This window comes from Cuculus canorus, chromosome 21, assembly GCF_017976375.1.
Source record: "Cuculus canorus isolate bCucCan1 chromosome 21, bCucCan1.pri, whole genome shotgun sequence".
NCBI lineage: Eukaryota > Metazoa > Chordata > Aves > Cuculiformes > Cuculidae > Cuculus > Cuculus canorus.
Window position 1 is genome coordinate 9,186,221 of NC_071421.1, and position 21,616 is coordinate 9,207,836.

The 21,616-nt window shown below is 53.6% G+C and overlaps 2 protein-coding genes across 2 annotated transcripts in view; both read right to left on the reverse strand.

The window, feature by feature from the left end:
- Positions 1 to 11,067, reverse strand: part of CDC42 (cell division cycle 42) — a 30,504-nt gene extending 19,437 nt beyond the window's left edge. The window contains exon 1 of the mRNA XM_054085686.1: positions 10,949 to 11,067. The gene's annotated coding sequence lies outside the window, so the exon portion shown is untranslated. The remainder of the gene's footprint in view (positions 1 to 10,948) is intronic.
- A 3,374-nt stretch (positions 11,068 to 14,441) lies between these two features.
- Positions 14,442 to 21,057, reverse strand: C21H1orf50 (chromosome 21 C1orf50 homolog). The gene is made up of 4 exons (XM_009567890.2): positions 20,906 to 21,057; positions 19,855 to 19,941; positions 17,915 to 18,046; positions 14,442 to 16,121 (listed from the first exon to the last, which is right to left on the reverse strand). Exons 1-4 carry the CDS (start codon positions 21,026 to 21,028, stop codon positions 15,939 to 15,941), a joined length of 525 nt encoding a protein of 174 aa, XP_009566185.2. The 5' UTR covers positions 21,029 to 21,057; the 3' UTR covers positions 14,442 to 15,938.
- Positions 21,058 to 21,616: the final 559 nt, after the last annotated feature.

Below are 21,616 nucleotides of genomic sequence, written 5' to 3' on the forward strand. Positions count from 1 at the left end.
AAGGGACACATTAACAAAATTCACCACAAAAACACTGAACCAGCCACTGAAAGGCATTTGTGGACCAAGGGGCAACCATGTCCCTCACACTGTTGTTAAATTCCACTCCTCCCAAACGCGCACTTCAGGTTGGCATCTTTAAAGGATCAAACTGTGTTCAAATACATCTTCAGGTACAGGAATAGAACTTCACCTTTAAATACTGAAATCAGATGGCCTAAGTTTTAAACAGATTTAGAGCCTCAAGCACACACCCCCAGTCTCACTGGTGGGAAAGTGGAGCCAGTAGATAAGATATTTCACTTGGATTAGGCAGCTTTCTCAATCAGCTAGATGAGCTCCTTTATTCTCCACTTTCAAGAGGCCCACAGACACAGCTGACACAGCTCGGTTTGAGGGAGCCGGGATGTACCATCCTGGGACCCACTCTTCTGCAGGAAAAACTTTAGACACTGACATCGCTGACTGTGGTTGAGAAGCAATTCAGTCCAATCTGAGATAGAACTGGAAAACAAACTATCCCAAGGGGCAATGCCGAGGAAGGAAGCAGCAAAGCCCAGACAAGGGGCTGGGTTTGTTCCCCTCCGAAGCAGCTGAAGAACAGGAAGCCCATGTACACAGTACCGAGAGGGGCCAGAAAACACACAGCTTTAAATATCTGAGGGAACTGAAAGTGCAAAAGCCATCCCAGTCAGAGTGCAGGGAGGGGATTTTGAGCCATGTAATCATGAGCCATCCAGCCAAGCCCAAACAAGAGAGGAGAGCCAATAGATGGGAATGTGATGCCAGGCAATGTGAGTCTGTTCTGTTCAACAAGATCAAAAAACTTCTTAAAAAAGCCACCCACACAACTCTGAACTGATATAACTTATCATAGCTCTCTGTACTGTAATCAAAACAATAAATGTCTCACTATAGTCCACATTAACTGATCATACTTGTAATTTTGGGGGATTTCAACGCAATCACACCATCAGGACTGCACAGAACTCTAAAGTATCCTGGAAAACTAGGATACAGTATCCTGGGAACCGTGGATTACAAAGCCTTGGAAGCTTTGTCAAGACCATATTCCAGGTAAAACAGCCCATTTCAGAGTTTCGCTTTACAGCTCGGTTAGATCTTTAAGACAGACGCTCATCTGCATTTTGGATTTATCTCCAAGAGCAGAGATGGAAGCATTGAAAGCTGACTGCAGTCTCCATGGGCTGCTGTGTGGACAGAAAATCTTCTCTGGTACAAAGGAACAGCTGGAATGCTGCGCTGCCTCCTCACAGGCCTGTTCACAGACCTGAAGACTCTGACAGATGACAAAGGCTGAAGAAATCTATGGTGCCTATGGCACATTTCCACTTTTAAGCTCAAGTTGCAAGGAATGCTGTCCCAAATGCACCCGACACCAAGGGCCACAACCCCTCCTGTGCCAGACTGACATTCCCATCTTAGCAGCAGGCACATGAAATGCAGTGTCACCATGAGGCTCTTTAAAAACTGCCCATAAGTCAGAGTAGCTGTGGTTTATTCCAGGCTGTGAAGAATTAAGGGAGATTTTGTGGATTTCTGCACACAATCGGCGTTCCCTGCTACCCCAAGAGGTCAGAATCTGCAGTCTTGCCTTCACTCCTGCTGTACCTGCAATTTGAAGTAGAAGCTACGAGCCTTCAAGCTCATTAAGATTCTTCTTATTTTTAAGCTCCTGAAGTCTGTTTTCAGGTTAAAACATGTACATTCTCCCAGCCAGAGGAAATGGAGCTGTCAAATCTGTTTACACATCCGGCACCAGCTTCCTGCAGAGTCTCGGCAGCCCCGCAGCTTCCTCTTTCAGGCGGGACTGAAACTGCTGCCATTTCATCACAGGTACCGGCTTCAGGCAGCTTGCTGCAAGCGGCTGCAGCCGATGGCCAAGAACCATTTCAGGATGCTCTGTAGCACACGCCATTAACTCATGGATTGAGGCTTAACCAGCCCACCACAGCTTCCTGATCCTGCTGGAGAGCTTGCTCCACATTGCAAGAAGACAAGCACAGCCCTGAACACTAAGACCACAGAGTTTCTTCCCCCAAAAATCAATGTCATTTTACAGTTGACAGGCTATTCATCTGTGGGGTCACAGCGCTCAGGAGTCTGCAGTGAAAGAAACAACATTCCCAGCATTTCATTTGTGCTCATCTCAACCACTTTTACCCTTCTACACAAACCTCATTTCCAATCTTACAAAATCCACACATTTCTATAAAATATTTGTATTTGATAATTTGTTCCCAGACTAATTACATCCATTGCAAGGGCCTTGCCCTCTACCATCTCCTCTACCTCCACTACAAACCAAGACTTTTCACAGAACCTCAGAATGGTTTCAGTTGGAAAAGACTTCTAAGATCCTCAAGTCCAAGCACTGATCCTGCTAAGTCTGCCACCAGACCATGTCCCCAAGTACAAGATCTACTCGTCTATTAATCCCCTCCCAGGATGGGGCCTCCACCACCTCTCCAGGCAGCCTCTGCCGGTGCCTAAGAACCCTTTCAGTAAAGAAATTCCTCTGATATTCAAAATAAATCTTTCCTGGTGCATCTTGAGGCCATTTTCCCTTGTTCTGTCACCGGTTACCAGGGAGAAGAGACCAATCTCCAGCTCACTACAACCTTCTTTCAGGCAGTTGTAGAGAGCAATGAGATCTCCCCTCAGACTCCTTTTCTCCAGGCTAAACAAACTCAGCTCCCTCAGCCACCCCTCACAAGGCTTGAGCTCTAAACCCTTCTCTGGACAGGCTCCAGCATCTCAATGTCCTTGGAGTGAGGGACCCAAAACTGAATCCAGGATTTGAGGTGTGGCCTCACCAGTGCCAAGTACAGGGGGATGATCCCTTCCCTACTGCTGGCCACCCCACAGCTGATCCAAGCCAGGATGCTGTTAGTGGTCTTGGCCACCTAAGCCGCTGCTGGCTTATGTTCAACCACTGTCAACCAATACCCCCAGGTCCTTCTCCTCAAGACAGCTTTCCAGCCACTCCTCTGCAAGCCTGGAGTGCTGCACGGGGTTGTGACCCAAGTGCAGGACCCAGCACCTGGCCTCGTTCAACCTCATGCAATTAGGCTCAGCCCATGGATCCAGCCTGTTGAGTCCCTCTGGACCTCTCCCCTTGCTTTCCGAAGCAATGAGTCTCCCAAATCAGGGCTGCCAAAGCAAAAACCAGCTCCTGTGATCCTGACCAAAGATGCCCATCAGGAGGAGGTATCAGCTGCATGCTGGTGTTATAAACCCAGCGCAATGGACTCTCCATCACAGGGATCGCCACACACAACACCAGTTCTCCATAGAGATCGCAAACCACTAATGAAGAGACCACACAAGTTCAGCTGTCAGTTAAGAGACCTTGGACCTCTTGGCACACTGATAGTGCCACAAACCTACAATGCAAAACACCCACAGAAGCCGCACTCTGATTAAGGGATGAATTCCAAGAAGACAGACAGACACAGAAGGCGAAACTGGTTTCCCAAGCAGGATTCCCATGGTCAGTGCTCTCCTCTGCAGATGCACAGCAGCCATTTACGATGTTACCCACATCCTCCAGCCCAAAGCCCACCCTGAAGACTACTAAGAATCTCCTGCATCAAGATCTCACCCCACAACTAGACACACTCACCACTTCCATGCTAACCATGGAGTAAATGAAGTTTAAAAGCACGTATCATGCTTTAACCCACCTGATGCCCAGGATGATCTACCGTCTTGCTCACAGCTCAGACTGCATGCACATCAGCTCCATCCACAAACATGTTTCCAAAGGGCCTAAGCCAAGCATAACACCTGGGTATTCAGTTTCTTAAATAGAGCTTAAAGACTGTTGAACTGCCTGCTCGCATAGCAGCTGCTCTCCATTAGAGCCCTGCAATCACCAAGTCCAAGGCAAAGCCTGCAGAGCAGAAGGGACCAACTCAAAAAAATATTGTATCATATCAGTACAGGATCCTGACAAAAACATCTTTCTTTGTAAGTGTTGCTTGCTTTTTTTTTTTTAACAGCCACTAAGAGTGCAGACATTCCTTTAAATCCTGCCTCAGAACTTGCTCCCTACAAGGCAGAACCACCCCAGAAGAGTGCTGCTATTTGGTTTGTGTAGAAGGTGCCTCGTTATCATACAGTCACGGGATGCTTTGGCTCGGGAGGGACCTCAAAGTCCATCCAGTTCCATCCCCCTATCAAGGGCAGAGACACCCTCCACTGGATCAGGGGAGTCAAAGCCCCATCCAACCTGGCCTTGAACACCTACAGGAATGGGGCAGACACCACTACTCTGTGCCACCTGGGCCAGGGCTTCCCCACCCTCAGCGTGAAGAGGACTAAATCTCCCCCCTTCCAAATTAAAAATTCCCCCTCACCCTATCACTCCTCGCCCTTGTGAACAGCCCCTCCCCAGCTTTCCTGAAGCCCCTTTCAGTACTGGAAGCTGCTCTAAGGTCTCCTCACAGCCTTCTCTTCTCCAGGCTGAACAACCTCAACTCTCTCAGCCTGTCCTTGAACAGGAGGTGCTTCAGCCCTCAAATTATCTCTGTGGCCTCCTCTGGCTTTGCTCCAACTTCTTCATGTCCTTCCTGTGCTGAGGACTCCAGAACTGGACACAGGACTCCAGGTAGGGTCTCACGAGAAAGGAGCAGAATTCCCTCCCTCATCCTGCTGGCCACACATAAGCCACAGAGCCAAGAAAAGCCTTGTTGTGCTAAGCTGGTGCCAGGGCAAACACAAGAACTGGAGTAAAGATCTAGATCTGCAGCCGGCAGACCTCTGTCTGCAGCCACAGAGCCTCAGAGCCGCAGAGCACACATGCAGGCTCCATCTCCCACACTCATCCCAGAGCTGGATGCAGGAACTGGAAATATCCAGCAGACCCACAGAAACAAGTCGTGTGAAAAGAGCCGGGATCACCATCACCAATGCACAGGCACCACACAGACCCACTTTAGTGCTCTGGCTGATGATGTGCTTGATACGCACAACTGCTGTCATATGGGAATCCCTGTCTGAGACGAAGCTAGTGACTGGGATCCTGGAGCATCCCTGAGGCTGCCACTCGGAGTGTGTGCATGCAAACACCACTGTGGTTTTGAAGCACTCATTTCTGGACAAGTTACTGCAAATTACAGATGAAGAAGTAAGAGAACTCTTCTCAAAAAGCAACTGTCTGAGACCAGTTTGTATTTTCTACACTTCATGAAGCTTTCTTTTGCTAGTTCTGCAAGAACTGGCAGCTCTTTGCACACCTCCGCAAAGGCTCCTTGCAACAAACCAGTGAAGCAGAGGCACGCTCAAGATAGGAAGTGAAGCAGCAGGGTGGGGGAATTTTAAAGGCCTCAGCCTAAGCTACCAGCAGCCCTGTGTCAAGCTCTATGACTTCAAAAAAAAGAGAGGAAAGCCATGTCAGTGCATTTTGGTACTAATTTCAAATAGAGAGCTGTCCCTGCAGCCCAGTCAGACAGAGGGGGATTCAGTGGGCCCTGCAGCCACCCCAATTGGTGCAATACAGCCATGCCCACCTCTGCTCGCCTCAGCACCAGCACTGCCAACCCATCCCACTGCATGGCTCAAATAGTCACACCTTTATTACAAACTCAACAGAAAAAAGCAAAAGTGTCAGCTTCTGTCACGATTTGCATTAAGGTTACACTGCCAAACCCAGCCATCAGCACTGGGAAAACCCATCCTAGTGAAGCACTGGGACGTGTGTGGGCTTACTCTGAGCCCTTCTCTGTCAAACGTGTTTTAAACTTACATTATTCCTCTTTGCTTCCACACTCCACAGGATCTGTTCTACTGCACTGTGTAACAAACCCTTGTTCAGTATTTTAACACCACATTAAAACCCTACCTTTATCAGCTTGGTTTCATACAGCTGTTGTTCAAAACCACGAGCCATACCTATGCTCCTATTCAAACAGGCTGACAGCTCATGGCGTGCACCAGCCTCGATGTTTCTCTCCCCATACCCAGAGCCACTGCATTTCACAGAGGTAAACCAGACCCTGGTGGCAGTTCCTCTATTTTGAGGCACATTTTTGTCTAGTGGGAAGCCCCCTGCATGAACACCAGCTGCAGCAGAGCTCCCCCTCATTCCTGCTGCACTCAGGGGACAGGATGGCTGCAGGTGCCAGGGGCACGCAGCCCGGAGGGTTGGTGCCTCACGGGAACGGTGTATTCAGGGGACAGCTCAGGCCAAGTCACCTCACAACTACACAGACGAAGTAGTGTTAAAAAAATGTTCCCAAAGAGGTTTTCCCAGCCCTTGAGCTACCTTGGTGTTCCTATGAAATCTAACGAAGTAGCTGGAAAGCTCACTAGCAGCAGGACTTAAGTGAGAGAGGTTTTCCAGCATACACTCACCAGTGGAAGGCACCGGAGCAGCTGGAACCCCCGCAGAAGCCAAGCCACCTGCAGCACCACGGCTGAGGCAGCAGCACCAGAGATGAGGAAGACAGTTGAGAAGAAATACCAGCCCCCACTCCAGGATATGGAAGAGAAGGATCCTTCAGAGCGGAACTAAGCCTTTAGCTCAGCAATACTTCATGAGCACTAAAATAAACATCACTGAAGTCGTGCTAACTGCTTCAACGTGCTGTGCTGCCAAGGTGAACCACAACATGCCTGCAGCCACCCCAGCACACCGCCCTACCACAGCCACCCCTGCTGCCTTCAGCTGGTTACTGACCTCAGCCAGCTACGCACACAGCTACACCACCTTATCAAGGGTCCGAGGCCACCTTCTCCCCTTACAGCCAAAGCTGCAGGAGCATTTGGGTCATTTTTGCTCCAAAACAGAATACTCGTCATTGGCCAAAAGCACAGCACAGCATCCTTCAACTTGAGAGCTGAGTAATTCAAACCAGCTTGTTCCAACCCGACAATTCCAGCAGCCGTGGCTCTTGCTGGGAGCCTGGCACCACGAGTGACAGCGGTTCTCTCTGTGTGTAACTGCCACTGGCCTCAACCACGCAGCTCAAGGTTCCTCTGACACCGTATTAGCTCAGTGAAAGCATCCACCCTCCCCGAGTTTGCACTGTATCCGTGCGTGTTTTCAGTGTACACCAATCTGATCACCAGCATACGTCTCCATACAGATGAGCTGCTATCCACACACCTCCAGATGAAAAGGCTCAAAGAAAGCCACACACACACTATTTTGGTTTGGGTTGGTTTTTCAGAGGGCAGGGAATAGCACACAGAACAGCTCCCATGCCAGGAAATAGACCTTAACATTCAAAAGGAATGGGGTGAATTCACAGCACAGGTGCGTAAACAGAACAAGGGGTTTTAAAAGCTTTGCAGAATCAACTCTTCGTTTTCTCTTTACGAAGTGTCACTTATTTAGAACGAAAGCCAGCACATCTCAAAGAAAGGTCAGCAGCTTCACTGAGGAGAAAACCAGCCAAACGGTGCTCTGAAACTTTGTAAAATTCATTAAAACAGAAGTGGCATCTGAAATTCAAAGGGAAGATCACAAAGAATAACAACATGGCACCAACATTGGAACCCTGCTGCTTGTGCTCACTATTTTAAGTTTACTGTACACCTAGAGCTGGATAAACAAACCCAGTTCTTCCATCCAACAACAGTCACAAGGATCCAATCCCAAGGATCCCCCACCAGAAGCTGGGAATCCCTTGCCTTGGTGCCATTTTTGTCACCTACCTACACACCATCACCGGGATGCGGCCGGGGCTGCGCAAGACAGTGGCCCCTGCACAAGGACGGCCACACAGCCAGGAGGGCTTGCTCAGCCAGGCCCCAGTGGAAGGGTTTTGCCTGCCATTTCCAGGAGCAATCCCTTGTGATGAGCACCCTTAACTAGTTGAAGTGAATTGGAGGAAGCTGTCCTCCCCCCCCCAATTTAAATGCTTAGTAAAAACGTTGTTTTATTTGTCATATATGAACTACTAAAATAAGGGGTTTCACCTGCACTGGGCATAATGGGTGAGAGGAGCCGAGGCAAAGGCCTACAGTGTGCTAAGGGGTTAAAGGGCTTCTTGATACTGGAGCACCAAGAATCAATTTTGCTTCTGTTTAATTTGACAGCACCTTCATCTGCTACAAAAATAAGGTGGTGTTCTCTCCTGAGGAACGGAGCCTCAAGAGCAAGGATAACTGCATCCCCCACAACTCCTCCTTACAGGCTTTTACTCCAAAGGCTCAGAGTGCTGAAATTCATATGATTGAGCCTAACGACAGCATGAGAGCTCGGCTGACCACAAAGGGCAGGCAGAGGAAGGAGAGGGCTGAGATACACAGGCCCTCAGATGACTTAAAAGCTGAGAGCACTCATGATAGTGTAGAAAGGATCACACACCTTAACTGTTACACGCACTTCTTTATTGTACAGGTTCTGAGAGGCAGGGCTGGAACCCAGCTACAGCAAGAAACTCCAAGGCTCAAAAGGTAACAGGGAGCTGTTGGGATTTAATTAAGATGCTTGGCTGTCCATGCATGCGAGGCTTGAGAATTTTAATGCTACAGCTGTAGTTTCACCAAAAGGAACTCTTATATCAGGACGAGAACTCAGCTTCACACTGCCCTTTGCATCAGCCTGCCGTGTGATTTACAGGAAAGCAAGAAAAGCACAGTCGCACACTCAGCAGGGAAATCCCTAGGAGCTTCAGGGGGGCTCCACAGCTCTACTATTGCTGTGTCAGTAGAGCTACCATTTTCAATACTCCAGACACTCCAGGACTTCCAGATCTTTTCTATTAAGCAGTGAAAATACCACAAACCTCTCAGAAGTTGCCACCGGTTCCAGGCAAACAAACAGCCCCAAAGCAGGGCACACAATGAACAAGGAGCATCAGTTGCAGGTCAGGAATAACCAAGTTCAAAGTATGCAAATTGAATGATTAAAATTTCTGCCTACAACACATTACCAAACTGCAAACATGTTTTATCTTGTATCCCAGTCATTTTTATTCCTTGCCAAGACTTAGAAGTCCCTTTCTTCATTGTTACCAATGCATACGAGTGAACACTTCTCACATGGAATCGTTCCTACAGTTCCCGTGTTAAGATTCCAGTCCGGCGCGCGACTGTCACACCCGTTTCCAACACACATCTGCCCCTGCTGCTCCCCCACAATCCCACTCCAACAAGGAGGAGCAGTTTACAAAGCAGAACAACGGATTCCCCACATATCGCTGGCTGAACACAAAGGCTTTCTATCTGAAGTTGGTTTTGCATAAACCCCTTTTGCTAGCTGAGAGAGAGAAGTGCTTTCCTGAGTTATCCCAATCAGCAGTTTGAGGAGCCTGATCCAGGTTTTAAACATCCTTCCAAAGAAACAGCCATGAGGTACCACGATCCAACACTTTGGATGAAAAGAGCTCGCATCTCCTTTCCAAGAGAAGCAGCACAGATCAACATGAGAAAAAGCCCATCACAGATGGCCAGACGGAACCACTCCTGAGCACAGTTCTCATCTAACATGGCCTCCTTGCCAAGGCCCCATCTTCCCTGGGCTTTTGTCACACAGCAAAGCTGCCCCAGCTCCACCACCTGCAGGACCCACACGGACCGGGCAAGAGGCATTCAGCCCATTTTGCAATTCTTCATTAAGCACAAATTTCACAACGTGGGCTGTTCTGCTCGCAGCTCCCTGGCTATGTGAGCATCGCCATCAGCTGCAATTCCACTCGCTTATACAGCAAAAACACTGCTGAAAAGCCCTGATCGCTGGGCCAAACCTTTAAATACAGCTGGGCAAGCACTGCTGCAGCACAGACACGCTGAGATTTGAGAGGAGGAAAAAATGCATATCAACGCCAGCCCTCGAAGCTCCTACCCAGCATCATCACCACTTATGGCAAGAGTCCCCACGCAAAGGCGAGGCATCCCCACACAAGTCAGGGCCCCCAAACCTGGGGAACCCCGAGCCGCCCCTCTCTCCCCAGCAGAGCCCCTCGGCGTCCCCGCCCGTCAAGGCCGGCCCCGCGGGGAGGAGCCCCCGAGCCGCACCGGGAAGCCGGGATGGAGAAGGGGGGGAAGCGGGCGGCGTGGAACCGGCACCGCCGCTCCACAGCGGCCCGGATCCCCCGGCAGCGGGACCGGGATCCCCGCCCCAACCGGCACCGGGGCGGAGGACGAGACTCTTCGTCTTCAGGCATCGGGACCGAGTGCCCCTCCTCATCTACGGGCACCGGGACACGAACATCCCAGGCCCCCGGGCCTCAAGCTCGTCACCCCATCCAAGCCCCCGCCTTCACGGGGATCTCAGCACCGGGACCGAGCCCCCCTCCAACCGAACCTCTCCGTCTCAGACACTGAGCCCCGACAATCTTCAGGCACCGGGGCCCCAACCCTGCAGCCTCAACGGAGCCCTCGCCTCCTACGGGAACCTGGACCGACCTCTCACAGCCCTCCCCCCGAGCCTCCGCCTCCACAGGCACCGGGGTGGGGGCCGAACCCACCCCCATCTTCAGGCACCGGGATCCAAGATCCCGCCCCAACCGAGCCCCCACCTCCACAGACACCGGGACGAGGGCCGAACCCATCCCCATCCTCAGGCACCGAGGCCCGAACCCCCACTCCAACCGAGCCTCTCCCCTCGGGCACCGGCACCCCGAGCTCCACCCACATCCTCAGGCACCGGGACCTGAGCCCCCGCCCCAACCGAGCCTCCCCACTTCGGGCACCGGGACCCGAGCCCCCCGCCCCAAACGGGCACTGGACCCCGAGCCCCCTACCCTAACCGAGCCCCCACCTCCACAGGCACCGGGACGAGGACTGAACCCATCCCCATCTTCAGGCACCGGGACCCGAGCTCCGGCCCCAACCGAGCCTCCCTCCTCGGGCACCGGACCCCGAGCCCCGCCGGCCCAACCGGGCCCCTCTCATCCTCAGGCCCTGCCCCCCCAGCCCGGGCCCCGAGGCTGGGTGCCCCGCACCGCCCCGCTCTGCCCCGGCCGCCGCTCACCTCAGCCTCCGCCGGGCGTTGGCAGCGCTGCGGGGTCTCCTCGGCTGCGGCGCAGGGGCACGCCGCCTGACGTCATCGCGCACAGGGTACGCCGTCTGACGTCATCGCGCACGGGGCGGGAAGCCACGCCCACTGCGGGCTGGCGGGCGCTGAAGGGGATTGGGGGGGCGGCGGTGCGAGAGAACCGAAGCGGGGAGGGGATCGGGCCGGGAAGGGAGCAGAACCGGGGGGAGAAACCGGGGACACCCCCCGGGGCTGCAGGAGCACCCGGAGGGCTCCAGGCCTGCCCCAGCGGGTGCCCCTCAATCAAATTGCCTCAAGTTTTAATCCCATTTTTCCCCTCGCTGGAGCTGCAATAAAAAGGAGTCCGAAAAAACCCAAGTCCTGTCGGAGGAGGAGGTGACCCCGCCGTGAAAGGCCGTTGTAAGCAAATACCTCCCAAAAAAACCCAAATAAAATAAGAACTGCCCTTCGGGAGCAAGGAGGGAAGGCTCCAGCCCTGCCGATTTGCAAAGCAGGAGCCAAAATCTGCCCTGAAACACAAAATTGGTCAGAGAAATTTGATTTCTTCGAGGCTGTGAGGCTCCAAGTCCACAAACATCGGCCCTGGGGAGCAACCAGGAGTAGGACAGGCACCAGGAGCATCGTTCCATCAGCCTTTTCCATGAGTGTGTCCAAAAATGGAGCGAAAACCTCTCTGCCCAAGGTTAATGGTGTCAGAAGCACAACCCCGCCTTCTCCTGCAGATGTTCTCCATCCCTGGGGATCTTGGACCATCCCCACCTCTGCCCTAAGTGCTCACCAAAGGGCGAGGAATGTTATCAAAATGGACTTTGAAGATGAAACCACGAATGGAGATGAAGTCTGGGAGGAGGCAGCTGATTTTTAAGCTTTTTATGAAGGGTTGGGCTGGATGAGCTTCATGGTCCCTTCCATCCCAAGCCATTCCATGATTCTATCAAACGCATTACATCCGGCTGTGGGAAGAGCAGCCAACAGCCCACAGCCCCAAGTTCTTCCCTGTTCATTCCTCACCTGCCTCGTTTTTCCTCAGAGCAAAGCAGAGGGCAGAGGATGAGCTCTCCTCAATGGCCGGCTTGGAAAACACATTGGAGCAAGACATGCCCTCTACCTCTTCTGCCTTCCAGCACCATGTCCTGCTGGCCCTTCCCAGCTGTTTTTTTTTGATGCAATCAAACCATCAAACCATTTGCTCCATCAAACCAAAAACCCATAAAGGGAACAGCTCAGTAGAGGCTGAAGCTGAGCAGATGATACCGTGAGCCTCAAGGAATCCTCCACTGAGCGCCACTTCTCTAGAAACAGCACTGCCAGGTGCTGCAGGAGGCTCCAGCTCATCCTCCTACTTCCACACCATTGTTGCCCATTTCCATGGTTGCTCAGCTCTGCAGGAGACTTCAGTTCACCTTGACCCAGGTGGCCAAGAAGGACAACAGCATCCTGGCTTGGATCAGAAACAGGGTGGCCAGCAAGAGCAGGGAAGGGATTGTGTCGCTGTACTTAGCATTGGTGAGGCCACCCCTTGAATCCTGGTTTCAGTTTTGGGGCCCGTCATTACAAGAAGGACTGTGAGGGACTGGAACACATCCAGAGAGGGGAATGGAGCTGGGGAAGGGTCTGGAGAACAAGGGTTATGAGAGACAACGGAGGGAACTGAGTTTATTTAGCCTGAAGTAAAGAAGGCTGATGGGAGAGCACATCACTGTCTACAACTGCCTGAAAGGAGGTGGTAGCGAGGTGGGTGTTGGTCTCTTCTACCAAGTGACAGGCGATAGAACGAGAAGGAATGTCCTCAAATTGCACCAGGACAGGTTTATATTGGACATCAGGAAAAATGTCTTCTCTGAAAGGGTTCTTGGGCACTGTCAGAGGCTGCCCAGGGAGGTGGTAGAGTCACCATACCTGGAGACGTTTAAAAGATGGGTGGATGAGGTGCTCAGGGATAGTTCAGTAGAGGACAGGTACAGTTGGACTCCGTGATCTCAAAGGTCTTTTCCAACCTAGGGATTCTATGATTCCTACCACCGGCTCCATCCTTGCCCATTTCCCATGGTTCCTCAGCTCTGTAGAGGCTCCTTCCCCACACACACAACATCATACAGATTGTAATGATGGGAAACTGGGATAAAACTGTGTCAAGAATCCCCTCTTCCCAGAGGAGCATAAATCAACACTTGAAGATCTCTGATGCTACTGTAATTAGCACCATGGCAAAGCCCATGCAGTAATTAACTTTCCCCCTTCCAAGTTAAGATTTAATAACATGCAGCAAAATCCAACCTGGGGCGAAGTAACAAGCAGGGAAAAAACCCATCAAATTAGACTCTTGTGACTCGATAAGGAATTAATTACACCTTGGTCTAATAATAACAACACATCACTTTTAACCTGCCCTTGCACTCCCAGGGAGGGAACACAAACTGAGAAAAGGTGCTTGGAGTGTCCCATGTTGACTCCAAGGACAAGGAAGGACATGGAGCTGTTGGAGTGAGACCAGACCTCACCTAGGGCCCTGCGTCCAGTTCTGGAGTCCTCAACCCTCCTCTGGAGTCCTCAGAGGAGGCCATGGAGGTGATCTGAGGGCTGGAGCACCTGCTGTATGAGTAGAAGCTGAGACAGTTGGGGTTGTTCAGCCTGGAGAAGAGAAGGCTGTGGGGAGACCTTAGAGCAGCTTCCAGTACTGAAAGGGGCTCCAGGAAAGCTGGGGAGGGGCTCTGGATCGGGGAGTGCAGGGAGAGGATGAGGGAACATTTTCAGCTGCAGGAGGGGAGAGTGAGATGAGATCTTATGGAACAATGTTTTGCTGTGAGGGTGGGGAGGCCCTGGCGCAGGTTGCCCAGAGCAGTGGTGGCTGCCCCATCCTTGGAGGGGTTCAAGGCCAGGTTGGATGGGGCTTGGAGCCCCTGATGCAGTGGGAGGTGTCCCTGCCCATGGCAGGGGGTGGAACTGGATGGGCTTTGAGGTCCTTTCCAGCCCAAACCATTCCATGGTTCTGTGATTCCATGACTAGGTTTCTGCCAGCCAGAGGGTCAGCCATGCCAGGATGGGGCTAAGCTACTAAGCAGCGAGATGAAAATCTAGGTCAATAACATCCTGGAGCTGTCTCAAACCTCCCATCCCTCTGCCATGGCTCTTCCCTGGGGGAATCTAGTGCTGTCGGCAGCCCCACGCATCTCTCAAGGCAGCTCCCAGGGGGTGGGGCCGTGAAGCTGCTGGAGGCGAAGCCAGGTGCTACCAAAGGGAAATAAATTGCAGCAATGGCGAGAGCCAACGATGGTGCTGGTCTCCACGGGTCTCTCGGGGATGCAGAGAGGTCCTCCCAGCCTTCGGCAGTCACTGCGGTCCCTGACCTGAGCAGCAGTTTCAGACATCGATGGAGACGCACGAGTTGAGGGTGCGCTGGGAGAACACCGTGTTGTGGCATCGGCCTCTGGTGGAGCACCCAGAGCCCTCCCAGGTGGCAGTGACAGCACTGGAGAGTTGGCATGAGACAAACCACGGCCAGAAAGGGAACAAGGAATTTTAATGGAGTTAAAGAGATTGTTTTGAGAGCGCATGCATGATCTGATCCGAGCCTGAGGCACTGACTAAGCCCCAAATTGTGTCAGGAGTCACCCAGCAGAGGCGAAGGCAGCAGGGTCTTCCTTGGCAGTGGGTACGGAGACGGGGCAACACTTGGGAAGGTCACTTGGAGATGAGTGACTGCCAGGAACGAGCCAGCCCCCAGGAAGGTCATGACTGGGCCATGCAGAACACGACCCCAGCTCTTTCACCACCACCTTGGAAGCCGGGAGAACCTAACCACAAACACAGGGGGAGGCAGCCTCTTGGTGGAGCCCAAACACAAGGGCACTCGTGGTTGAGCTCCACCAAGAAGCACCACCTTCACTCTTGGTGGGCCCAGACCCCAGGGTCACAATTCCCACTCCCCAGCCCTCACACATCCCCAGTGGAGGAGGAGGATGAGGCCAACGTACTGCGATACCTTCAGCAGCACGTAAGGTCACTGCCTTGTTGTCTTGGGGAGATGAACAAACCCTGGGAGGATCTGACCAGATCTGATATTACATCCAACCTGAACATCTTCATTCCCAACTTGGCTCCTCACAGAGAAGCAGGTGAGCTCCTGGAGGAGCTCTGCACACTAGGCAGAGGGAGGACATCTCAGCAGCTCTGACCTTTGCCTCTCCCGGTTCTTGGTGGAAAAAGAAGGTCTGGAGATGTCCTACTAGTCCCACATGCCACCAAGTCTCCCTGTGAAAGCCAGCAGGATGCTTGCCACGCAGACAGGATGCAGGTGTCTCAGAGGTGCATTTGAGATCAAGACTGATTTGTTTTCTACCCTGGCAGAGGTGTTCAGCATGCCTGCATGCTCCTGTCCCACCTGAAGCCCAGAGGAACACACAAGGGCTGTGAAACACCCACTTCCCGAAGAGCACCTGAAGCCTATGTGGCACTTTCGAGAACGCTCTTCCCAGCAGAGAGAGCTCCAGGTCACCCTGTATGCCAGACCAGGGGTCCGGACCAGTGAGACAGAGACCTGCAGACTCCAGCCACAACAGCCCCTTCTGGGCGAGGTTCTGACCGCTCTTCCCAGGCCATTGAGCTTCCTAAACATGAATATATTAAGCAGGGGAAGAATCCAGCCCTGAACTCATTGCCAGGCACAGTGAGGCATCGGAGCCAGACAGGCTGGGCTTATTTTATAGTGTTATCACATCTGCCCCAAGCATTTCTGCTTCTTGCCCCAAGCCCTCTTGGCATCGACTCCACCTGATTTTATCAGCCACAGCTCAGCATGAGTCAAAGAAATAAATCACTTGATTACAAGAAAATCCAGTAGGACTGAATGCGGAATTAAAGTCTCATTAAAGCACAGAGCAAAACAGGCGGCATCAGCGTTTCTGTTTTTTGGTCTCTTTCTTCACCCTGCATGTCCTGATCCAGGGGTCCCAGATAGTCACTCCTGTCACTTGGTGAGGCCTTGGAAATTGGGCTCCGTACACGGTGGCAGCGCTGCCTGCCGGCTCAGCAGCTTATCCAGGATGTTTATTTCAGCATCTCGTCTCTCGATGTGCTCAAACGGAGTCCAGGAAAGGTCGTGCTGGAGCTTGTAGGCACCAAGAAATTCGTGGGGACTGGTCCCCCATTCCTGGAGGAGAAAGGAGACATTGGAATTGCTTCACAGTTTCATAGAATTGTGGAATCATTGAGGTTGGAAAGGACCTCTAAGCTCATCCAGTCCAATCGTCAGCCCAACCCCACCGTGCCTGCTAAACCATGTCCCCAGGTGCCACGTCTGCATGTTTTCTGAACCTCTCCAGGGATGGAGACTCCACCAGTGCCCTGGGCAGCCTCTGACAGGGCTTCCCAACTCATTCAGTAAAGACATTTTTCCCAATATCCAACCTAAACCTCCCTGGCACAACTTGAGGCCATTTCCTCTCGTCACTTGTTACCTGTGAGGAGAGCTCAGCACTCACCTCACCACAACCTCCTTTCTGGGAGCTGCAGAGAGCAATGAGATCTCCCCTCAGCCTCCTCCAGGCTAAACAGCCCCAGAGCCTTCAGCCGCTTCTCATAAAACTTGTTCCCCAGACCCTTCCCAGCTTTGTCTCCCTTGGAGCTGGGCTCTGCTGTCCCTCAGCCCAAGCTCTGCCTATGATGGACAGCCCTAACACCTTTAGAGCTGCCCCAGCTACGTGGCCATCCCATTTTCTAACCTAAAACGAGGCTCAGCTGTTAGGCCTGAGTCTACAACCAGGTCACGCTACAGAGCTGCTGGTGCAGGGAGTGCTGGGGATCTCCACAACTTGCGCAGAGCTCCTCGGAGTGCTCAGTGCTTTGCTCTGAAGCCTTCACTCTGCACAGAAGAAAAGGGGTGGCCTGGAAGGAGAAACACAAGCCAGCAGGGCCCTGGCAGCCCAGAGGGCAACAACATCCTGGGTGCATCCAGCGCGGCATCACCAGCCAGGTGAAGGAGGGGATTGTCCCACTCTGCTCCGCACTGGGATGGCCCCACCTTGAGCTCTGGGGGCAGCTTTGGGCACCACAGGATAAAAAAGGATCTAAAGGTGCTGGAGAGCATCCAGAGGAGGGCATGGCGTTGGGGAAGGCTTTAGAGGGGAAGCCTGTGAGGAGTATCTGAATTCACTGGGTCTGTCCAGCCTGGAGAAGAGGAGACTGAGGGGAGACCTCATCACGCTTTGCAGCTTCCTCACACAGGAAGGAGGAGGAGCATGTGCCGAGCTCTTCTCTCTGATCCAAGGGAATGGCAGGAAGATGCCAACGGGAGGGTTAGGTTGGACACTGGGAGAAGGTTCTTCCCCCAGAGGGTCATGGAGCACTGGAACAGATCCCAGGGAAGCAGTCATGGTGCCAGGCCTGAAAATATTCCAGAAGCATTTGGCCGAGACCCTCAGCCCCATGGTGTGAAAGTTGGGGTGTGCTGTGCAGGGACAGGAGTTGACGTGATGATCCTTGTGGGTCCCTTCCAGCTAAGGATATTCCATGATTCTATGATACTGCCTCCAAGACCACTCCTGCTGAATGCAGACAGAGCCACACCCTGGACTGAGACACCTGGGAAGCCAAAATCCACACGGAACAGGGAGGCCCCAGGGCATGGATGTAGTTTATGACTGCCAGAGGAAGAACTGCAGGGACTGAAAGGCAGAACTGAGGTCCATGCACTGAAGGTCTCCTTGCCCACCATCTACCAAGAGCCAAGAGAACTTCACAATGAGGCTCTCACACTAGCAGAGTAACTCGGACAAGGACAAACTTGGATAAAGACAAACTCACAAGGAGAAATGCCAGCTGAGCAGGAGCCAATCAAACGAATGTCCCAACAAGTTGGGGCTTTTGACCAAGGTCCAGAAGCACCCAAGCCCCACAGACGGGTTTTTTTCCCTCCCTGCTTCCTTGGGGGCTGTTCCCACCCACCTGGGGAGACAGGATGGAGAAGTATCGCTGGCCGCTCTCCCGCCTGTACATGTAATAAATGTTCCCTGGCTTCTTCACGAGGTTGCAGGCCACACGGTGCAGATCAGCATCTCTGTTCGCTTCATCCAAGACCTGAAAATCAAATTTAACATTTCCACGCCTGAAAAAAGAGGGCAGCAAATGCTCCTGCCTCTCAGCCAGAGCCCAGGTGATGTCACTTGACACACGGCTCGCGAAGCCTCATCCTCCTCAGCACGTCTGGCTTCACGTGGCACATCTTTACTTCACCCGGGAAGCAGATCTTTACCAAAGAGATAAAGTTTTCTCCAAGTTTTCTGCCAGTTGGGCCTGCACCCATGGAGGTGAAGATCATAAAATCACAGAATCATGGAATGGTTTGGGTTGGAAGTGACCTCAAAGCCCATCCAGTCCCACTCCCTGCCACGGGCAGGGACACCTCCCACTGGATCAGGGGCCCAAAGCCCCATCCAACCTGGCCTTGAACCCCTCCAGGGATGGGGCAGCCACCACTGCTCTGGGCAACCTGGGCCAGGGCCTCCCCACTCTCACAGCAAAACACTTCTCCCTAAGATCTCATCTCAATGATGGATGCTCCACCCCTGGATGTGTTCAAGGCCAGGTTGGATGGGGCCTATGATGATTCTATGATTCAATCTCCCCTCTTTCAGACCCAAACCATTCCCCCTCATCCTCTCCCTGCACTCCCTGATCAGAAGCCCCTCCCCAGCTTTCCTGGAGCCCCTTTCAGTACGAGAAGCTCCTCTAAGGTCTCCCTGCAGCCTTCTCTTCTCCAGGCTGAACAACCCCAACTCTTTCAGCCTCCAAGCTTCACTGCAGCCCTAAGTTCACTCTGTGCCTGACCCACCATGCTGGGCTCATTCCTTGCCTCCGTAGGCAGCTGCCAGACCCTGGGGGCTTCCTGGCTCCGCTGTTGCTGTTCCCCAGGCAAGGGACAGCAGACAATAGGGAATTCATCTCCACAGCTCTGGCTCCAACAGCTAAGAATTATGTGACTTGGTGGCCTTGGTGGCAGCGGGCCAGTCGCAGGGCCTGGCAGATCCTTCCCCACTCAGGCCCTGGGATTCCACCTCCAAGGGTGAAGCCAGCACTGAAGGGGACAGCCAAGCCCCGCTGGGCTCACTGCAGGGCTACTGGGACAAGCTCATCACTGTCTGCAGCTGCTTGAAAGGAGGTTGTAGTGAGGCAGGTGTTGGTCTCTTCTGCCAAGTGACAGGCAACAGGACGAGAGCAAATGGCCTCAAGTTGTGCCACGGGAGGTTCAGATCAGATATCAGGAAACATTTCTACACCGAAAGGGTTCTCGGGCACTGTCAGAGGCTGCCCAGGGAGGTGGTGGAGTCACTATCCCTGGAGGGGTTTAAAGGACGGGTGGATGAGGTGCTAAGGGATGGGTCAGTAATGGACAGGCACAGTTGGATTCCATGATCTCAAAAGCCTTTTCCAACCTAGATTCTATGGTTCTATGAAGCTGGAAAGCCAAGCCTGGGGACAGGTAACAGCTCATCTGCTTCCAGGGGCTCCAATCCAGCCAGAGCCGCGTTGTCCCCCAACTCTACTGAGTCCTCTTGGGAGCACAGTGCCCATGTCCCGGTGGCAAAAGTTGTCGTCGCAAAGCCAGAGTCACCTCCCCATCCTTCTTGACACCCGTGCTGGTCTTGACCAGCTACCGTCGCAGCGGACTCGGGGAAGCACCACCACCACCAGACCAGTCCCCATCTGCCACCAGATGATAAACCCTCCCTATTTTCCCACAGAACCTCCTCCTCTTGGCTCTTGGCTACCATTCTCATCCAAGCCACGGCTCTTCCCAATCCTCTGGTGGTTAAAGATGGACTCTGATGTCCTTTTGCAAGCACAAGGCAAGAAGACTTCTGCCCAGCTCATAGATTCATCCTCACCTTCCGAGCCTGCTCCTGCAGGTACCGGATCTGCTCGGCGATGACAGTCAGTTTGTTACAGGCGTTGGCTCGGATGAAGTCATCTGCCTGCAAGGAAAAAGAAGGTTTGGACAGGACAAGGAAGAACCACGGCCATTTCGACCTCACAAGGACGTGGATGGCATGAAAGCCACTCCATGTGTGGCTGAACTGGCCACCGCACCCCCAGGAGGACAGCCTGGGACTGGGCACTGGAGATTCCAGCCCAGATATACAGGGAGGCAGAGAACTAGGGCAGTGGGACCTACTGGGAGGCACTGGGAAGAGGCAGGAGGACTCAGGGGGAGTCACCTGGGTGGACTGAGAAGCTCTAGGGGTCACACTGGGCTAAGAAGTGGTACTGGAATGTGCTCAGAGGCTCTGAGGCGATAACAGAATAAACTGGGAGGCACTGGGGTGGATTGGGAAGCACTGGGAATGGCAGTAGGACTTACCAAGAGGGACTGGGGTGGGGTGAGAGGCGCTGGGTGGGCTGAAAGGCACTGGGATGGACTAGGAGGCACTGGGAATGGCAGTAGGACATATCAGAAGGAACTAGGGTGGGCTGAAAGGCACTGGGATGGACTGGGAGACATTGGGATGGCACTACGACCTATCAGGAGGGACTAGGGCAGAAAGCCACTGGGATAGACAGGAAGGCACTAGGAGTGGCGGTAAGATGTATCAGAAGGTACTGGGATGGGCTGGAAGGCACTGAAAATCAAACAAGACATGTCAAGGAGTGCTGGAATGGACGGAGAGTGGGCGGCAGGACACATCCGGACACACTGGGGTGGACTAGAAGCAGTGGGATGTACTGGGATGCAACAAGAGCTTAGTAGGATGTTCTGGGAATCACTGGGGAGCAGCCAGACACAAGGGAAGGTGCTGGAGCAGCGCGTAGCGCACTGGGGGGACACGGAAAGGTGGTGGGAGTCATTGGGAGGCACAGGAGGACACTGGGAGGCACGGGAGCACCGGGCGGCCACACCGTGACCCCACCGACAGGACCCCGGGGCGGCGGGCGCCTCACCTGCTGCACCTGCTGGGCAAGAGCCACCAAGTCCGCGGGCTCCGCGGTGCGGCGGGCACCGCGTTCCACCAGTGCAAACCCCGCGCCGCCCCCGGGCCCCTCACCACCCTCCTCCTCCGCCATCGCCACCCGCCGTACTCGACCCTTCCGGTCCACGGGGCGGAACTTCCGGCCCGTGCGGCGGGGACACTCGCGCTGATTGGGCGGGAGGCGGGGCCAGGGAGAGGGGAGGTTTCACGCGCTGAGCTGGGCGGGGCTTGGGGCGCTGATTGGCCACTGGCGAAAGGGGCTGTGCCGCTGGCGCTCTCTGGCAGGTGGGCGGGGCAGAGCGAGGCCGCAGGAGCTGATTGGCGGTAGAGTTGCTAAGGGCGATGACGTAAGAGAATGCGAGCTCTGGTTGGCCAGCGGAAAGGGCGGGGCCAAGGCAATGGGCGGAGCGAGGGGAGAGGCGGAGCTGCCGGCTTTGATTGGGCGGGGCCTCGAGCGGGGCTGCGGGCACTGATTGTCCGTCGAGAGGGGCGGGGCAGCTAGTGGTAGGCGGGGTCACGACGGCGAGGCGGGAGGGCCGGAGCCCTTGTCGCCGATTGGATGACAGGCTTGGATACGGGCGGTGCGGTGCGAGACTGCAGGAGTTGATTGACAGGAGGGTAGGGGCCACGAGCGGAGGGCGGTGCTTTGCCCGCTGATTGGCCGACATCGCCTAAGGGGCGT